This window comes from Rhamphochromis sp. 'chilingali' (assembly GCF_963969265.1).
Source record: "Rhamphochromis sp. 'chilingali' genome assembly, chromosome: 1".
NCBI lineage: Eukaryota > Metazoa > Chordata > Actinopteri > Cichliformes > Cichlidae > Rhamphochromis > Rhamphochromis sp. 'chilingali'.
Genome location: NC_137929.1, coordinates 52,919,161 through 52,926,255, shown reverse-complemented (window position 1 = coordinate 52,926,255; position 7,095 = coordinate 52,919,161). Strand labels below are relative to the sequence as shown.

Genomic DNA, 7,095 nt, shown 5'->3' with positions numbered 1-7,095 from the left:
CCCAGACCCGCTCCAACTTTTCAACAGCTGGCTAATTGTTTGAATTTGTTCAGGATTGTAAAAGCCCACCGCGGGTATCACTTAGTTGTTGAGAGTACCATGCGAACAAGGGCCCAACCTATTGTTTAAAGTGGCCAGTATTGGCTCTTTTTGTAATTCCTCGACAAGGTAAATGGGGCAGTTGGTACCAGTCGGGTGGCGACCCCGCCTATTGTCTGAAGTATCGGCTCCTTTGTAATTCCTTGAGAAGACAAAAGCCCTGTAGGGCCTCATTTAAATTGATTGGAGACATACCTTTCTTTTTGGAAACACCCACCCTATATAAAAAACACGCTCAGAGCCCGATACCCTGAGCCATTTACGCCTCAAGATTCGCTGCAGAGCACACCATTTTCTTTGCGATCATCAACACTAACATCGTTCTTTATAACATGGACATCGTAAACGGTAAGTAAAACAAAACCTATTATTGGATTTTTAAAAAGTGTTATGTTAACATATTATAGGATATTCAAACTATCTTTTTTTCCTAAAACAAAAGCTTAATTTTTAGGAGTTCGGGAGAACGGCCCAGGACCCTTTTCTTTAGAAACGGGCGCTTTTACAGCTGGAACTAGTTCTCTAACAGGCACAAGGTGTGTACAGCATTACTGGATTTTTAAACGTATGTATGTTTTAAACTAGCGATTGTTTTAAATTATGTAATAACGTTTTTGTTTGTTCCAGGGTTAACAAACTGAGCAGGAAAACATTCAGACACCGCTACCACAGAGCCCTACCTTACATCAGGTGTGTATACAACGGGATGTATAGTTGTGTATTTTTTTTTAAAGGGGTTTAAACAATTACAAATGTTCTAAACTGACCGTTTTACACCTACAGAGCCACGCCAGAGAACCGGGTGTGTGGAGAAGCAGGACCATCCCGAATAACGCACACTACAAGGTAAGCATAGGCATATATAAATTAGATAAAAAGAGATAGAGAGGGAGACACGCTTATTCAGTTTGAAATGGGTACATGTATAATATGTTTTAACACATGTCTATCTATCTTCACAGACTGCAGAACAGCACCCCTCCTCATAATGATCAGGACACCATACGATTCCAGACGTTTTTGGAATGTTTAAGCAGTATCGACCTCCCAGAACAACAAAAACCTGGAGCTTTGTGCAACAGTGGAGAGTCAGAACCGATCTTCATCAGCGAACCTGCAACACCCCCGAGTGAGTGGCTACCTCGCGATTTCTCTGATGTTTTTGAGTACAGCATGTCAGATTTTGATCTAGTTCATATACCCACCACCCCAGAATGTGTCAGAAATAGCGTTGATTCACACATAGATTTCGAAGAAGACGGCATAACAGACTCTCAAATATCAGCGGCGTATGATGCTTACATAAAGCTTCCAGACGCTCAGCCTGCTGAACAAAGTCATATAGCTTCAATAGCTGATAAATTATGTTTGATTGAAGCTAGACTCAATCAATACCACCAAGAAGCACAGGTACAAAGGCAACAGTTTACCAAACTCATAAACAAAGTGTGTAGTACATTAGACAACATCTGCAGCAAAATTTCAAGTCCCTGACTTTTAAAATCCAGACCATGGACCCTCCAAATAAATTATTTAAACATAATAACGGAACCTCCACTCCTGTTAGATGTTTTGACTTAGAGACTTTTATGCAGTGGGCTGAAGAAACAGATAAAAAATTAGACGATATTATAGCTAGACTTAATAGGGTGCCTGCATCAGCCTCATCCGATACACATCCTTGTCAGACTGTTCCTACGTCTGCTATTGCTGATGGGGGTATTGTTGCTAATAATAGTGATAGTACAGCTGGTGTTGCTCGGGCCGTTGCTGTTACTGATGCTAACCATATAGCTTGTGCTGCTGGTGATTTTGCGTCTGATGCACAATCTAGCCGGGTCACCTCTGCTGCAGCTACTGCAGTTGTTATTGAGCCCGTTGTGCAGTCTGGGTCCGGCAGCCGCTCTCAGTCACACATTAGAGAGATACCTAATTTTAATGCTCGCGAATTGCGTGAACGCCTTGATTTTAGGGGTATAAGTCTCGATCATCCAGAACAAGTGCCGGCGCGAGTGCGCGAGTGCTTAGCCAATGTGATAGACAGAGCTGTGGCGGGATCCCAACAGGGCAGTGTTCTAAACGTGGTCCTGCGTGGCCCCTCGCTGGCTTCAGATGTTCAGGCTGTTTTAAACGCTGATGATCGGTATGATCCGGAGCTGTTTCTCGATCAAATTGCACAAGTTATGCAGAGTAATGATGAATCTATCGGTGATGATGAATTAGAGTTTATTGTCACGGTAGCTCAGAACAGTAGTGGCGGGTCTCGCTTAAGACTGGCGCACATACCTTATGATGAGATTCTCTCAAAGAAAGGCAGACATTTATACACACCAAACAACACAAACAACAATTTGTGCTTCTCCCTATGCATAGCACATTCATTAAACTCATCATCCTCTGAGCATGAAAAACTTGCTACAGCTAAACAGATGCATGCTGAAGTAGGTCTATGCGACACACAGCAAGTATCATTCTCTGATGTCGGTAAATTTGAGAAGCACTTCAACATTAAGATTGTAATCTATTACCACACAGAAGGGCGTAAACGCCTGGAATGTTTTTACACACATGAAGAGCCAAACCCTAACACGTTGATGATGTATCTCCATAATCAACATTACCACCTGATTTTAAACCCGACCGCTTTTTTGGGGGGATCCTATGTGTGTAATTTCTGTTACAGTATATATAATACACCATTACAGCACAGCTGTAAACATAGATGTAACACATGTTACACACTCTGTCAACATCACAGGGGACCCACAGTGAAATGCAGCGACTGTAACCGCATCTGCAAATCACAACACTGTTACCAACAACACAAATTACCTGAATTAAAACACAACATGATCCCCTGTGATAATATGAAACATTGCATGCACTGTGGCACCACATATAGAGAATCCAAGAAATTGCCACACAAATGTGCGCAGCCTAGATGCGAGCACTGCCGCGAACCTAAATTAGCAGGAGACTCCGACCATCAGTGTTTCATACAGCCTGTTGAAAAACAGAAGCCTAACGATAAATACATTTTATATGATTTTGAGACGCGGTACCACAACGGTAAACACGAGGCTAACTTTGTGTGTGCGTCTGATCTGAAGGGCTATAAGTTCACATTTAATACATTAAAGTGTGTGGAGGCGTTTGTGCAGCATTACAGACGCCCAAGGTTTCGTGGGTACACTTTCATAGCACATAATGCATCTGGCTTTGATAACTACATACTCCTCGAGTACTTTGTCAGACAGAGCATAACACCTAGTGTCATAATGAGCGGCAGCCGTGTGATTTTAATGCATGACAGGGACTATGACCAGCGGTGGATTGATTCGTTCAGCTTTTTGCCCATGGGCCTTGCCAAAATACCCTCTGCTTTAGGTTTTCAAGACCTGCAGAAGGGCCATTTCCCACACAGGTTTAATACGAGGGATAATGAGCGTTATGTGGGCCCGTACCCAGACCCCTCCTTCTACGGCTATGAGCACATGTCTGAAAGCGATAAGGTGCGATTCATGGAATGGTACCAGGTTGCCTCACAGAATCCCTTTGATTTTCAGGCTGAACTCAGGCGTTACTGTGTTAACGATGTTGATGTCCTGCGTAAAGCATGCATCATTTATCGTGACACGCTACTGGGTTGTACTCAAGTTGATCCATTCATGTATACCACCCTGGCTGCATTTAGTATGGGTGTGTATAAAACGCTGTTTCTGCCTAGAGACGCGCTCGCTCTCACGTATGAAGGGGCATACGTTGAGCAGAACAAGACGTTTTCTAACGTCTCTATTGAATGGCTTCAATATGTGTCCCACACCACCAACAAAGTGGTAAAACATGCTCTCAGAGGAGGCGAACAGAGGGTTGGACCGTATTTTGTGGACGGTTTTGACCCCACAAGTAATACAGCTTATGAATTTGCAGGATGTTTTCACCACGGTTGTGTTAAATGCTACCCCGAGAGTGAAGTTAATCCTGTCAGCAAAGCATCCTATGGACTGCTGCATCGCATGTTTTGTGACAAAGTTGATGCACTGAGATCACAACACAGTGTGAGCGTAATAGTGATGTGGGAGTGTGAATGGGCTGCCTTGAAGCAGACAGACCCTGCAGTTGTGGCTTTCATGCATACGTACAGAAAGCCAGAACGCCTGAATCCCCGAGACGCCCTTTTTGGCGGTCGCACAAATGCTCTAAAGCTGTACCACAAGACTGCTTGTGATGAAAAAATATTTTACTACGACTTCACCAGTCTCTATCCCACAGTGCAGTCTAAAAAAGACTATCCTGTAGGACACCCTCAAGTCATTTACACCAACTTTGACAAGCTAGAAAATTATTTCGGCTTTGTTAAATGCACAGTGCTCCCACCTAAGGGTCTTTTTCACCCCGTCCTACCCTACAGATGCCATGGAAAACTGATGTTTCCACTCTGCAGCATGTGTGCTGAAGACCAGAACCAGCATACTGCATGCGGGCACAGTGACAGTGAGCGGGTGTTGAAAGGCACATGGGTCTCATTTGAGCTTGAAAAAGCTGTTGAGAAGGGATACAGGGTTCTTGCTGTTGATGAGGTGTGGCATTTCCCCAATAAGACCGACACATTGTTTAAAGACTATGTGAAAGCCTTCCTAAAACTCAAACAGGAGGCCTCGGGGTATCCTGAACATGTGAACACACCTGACGAACAGCAGAAGTACATAGACGAGTATTATGAGAAGGAGGGAATAATGCTAGACCCATCCAAGATTTGTGTAAATAAAGCTGTTCGTAACTGTAACAAGCTGTTGTTAAACTCGTTATGGGGTCGTTTCAGCATGAGGTCAAACATGGCATCATCTGAGCTCATTACAGACCCTTCCAGATTTAGCCAGCTAATGTTTAGCGACCAGTACGACGTGCGTCAGTTTTGTTTCATCTCTGACGACGTCGCAATGGTGCAGTGGCGCCACGCTGATGGTAGAGCTTCCCGTGTGAAGGACGTTAATGTCTTTGTCGGGGCCATGACCACTGCACACGCCAGACTCATGCTGTATGATTTGCTAGACAACTTGCAGCAGCGCGTGCTGTATTGTGACACGGACAGTGTCATTTTCACGGCACGCCCTGGCGAGTGGATGCCTCCTCTAGGACCGTTTCTGGGGGATCTCACAAGTGAATTAGATTGTGGAGAGGATGGTGTGGAGGATTACATAGCGGAATTTGTTTCCGGTGGGCCAAAATGTTATGCGTATCACACATCGCTGGGCAAGACCCAGGTCAAATGTAAAGGCGTCACACTGAATGCATTAAACTCGAAAGTTGTCACCCACGACTCCTTGAAAGGTTTAGTCCGCAAGTTTGTAGCCAATCAGACATCAGACGCACACCTAGTTGCCGTGTCTGATAGCATCAGACGCGATAAAAAGAAGCTTCATTTGAAGAATGAAACCATTGTGAAAAAAGTTAAAGTTGTTTACAATAAGCGCCGTGTGCTCCCAGACTTCACAACCCTTCCTTATGGATTTTAAATTAGAACAGGGGTTTGACGCCCGGTTGCAGCATCCGTTCAGCATGGTGGTCAGCGGTCCCAGTAACTGTGGCAAGACTTTTTTTGTTAAAAACATAATTGAAAACTCTTCCAGGATTATATCATGCAGCATTGATAACATTGTGTATATATACTCATGCTGGCAGACACTATATGACCAGCTTCTTAAGATAAGAAACATAAACTTTGTTAACGGTATACCCGAATCTCTTGCTGATGACACCCTTCTGCCTGCAGAAAAGAACAATTTGTTAATTATAGACGATGTGATGAACGATGCAGCTAACAATTTAGAAGTACAAAATGTGTTCACAAAGTATGTGCATCATAGGAATTTGAGTTGTATATATCTAGTTCAGAATTTGTTTATTCAGGGAAAATCCAGTAGAACCATTTCCTTGAACACTAATTACCTAATATTGTTTAAAAATCCGAGAGATAAATATCAGGTTATGCTTTTAGCCAGGCAAATGTTTCCGGGTAATACTAAATATTTTATAGAAGCGTTTAATGATGCCACATCGACAACATACGGGTATCTTTTAATAGACTATAAAGCTAAGACCCCGGACTATTTAAGACTCAGAACAAATTTACTGTCAGACCGTCCGGTTGTTTACATTCCAAAACAAAAATCAGCAAAGAGGTGAGAGGATGTCATCACGCATGCGGAGGAATCTGTCTCTGTTGGAGATGATATACAGGGCTCCTCCTACTCTACGCAGAGTTATTATTAGTAATTCAAACTTAGATTTTATCAATGCATTGTGTGAGATAGCCTTTAATGTATTGCATGGTAACATTCCACTGACCAATCAGCAGTACAAACAGCTAAAAAAGAAAAAAACAATAATCAGACTGATTGCAGACAAAAAAATAAAATCTTTGAAAAAGAGAAAGACAATCAACCAATCTGGAGGGTTTTTACTGCCGTTATTAGGGGCTGCAATCCCTTTCATAACCAGTCTGATAGCAAACAGGTGAAAATGGAACATGTGCAAAAGATGTTTTTGGTACCCCAACACCAGTTGGACTTAATAAAGCAACAGCAGCAGCAGCAGCAAACAGGCACCATCAGACAACAGTCTCAGAACGAGTTGGATAAGGAGATGTTACAAGTGTTACAAGATTCTGACATAGATGTGTATGAGAAGGCTAAAAAATACAGCGATATTCTCCAAAGATACCTCACCCTTGTGAGACAAGGTGCCCGTGAAAAGAATGTACTGTCTTTATCATTACCTGAACAATTTAACAGGGATGTGCAACCCCAGTCGGCGGACACATTGCCTGTTCATGGTGATGCCGGGGTGCGGGATCTTGTTGCGGAGAATGTTTTAACACACATACCTAAAAGGAGTAGGAGGAATGCAGAACTTATTCTATCAGCGGTGAACCGTTCGCCACACTTGATCTCTTACAATGACAAAGGCGAAATTGTTGTTGATAAACAAACCATC

At 43.0% G+C, this 7,095-nt stretch overlaps 1 protein-coding gene across 1 annotated transcript; it reads left to right on the top strand.

Annotated features, from left to right (window-relative positions):
- Positions 1-431: 431 nt before the first annotated feature.
- On the top strand, positions 432-3,513 carry LOC308408626 (uncharacterized protein; the record flags this gene model as incomplete). Its single annotated transcript, XM_080900984.1, has 5 exons — positions 432-447; positions 554-635; positions 727-789; positions 883-945; positions 1,062-3,513. 5 exons carry the CDS (start codon positions 432-434, stop codon positions 1,591-1,593), a joined length of 756 nt encoding a protein of 251 aa, XP_080757110.1. The 3' UTR covers positions 1,594-3,513.
- Between the last annotated feature and the right edge of the window lie 3,582 nt (positions 3,514-7,095).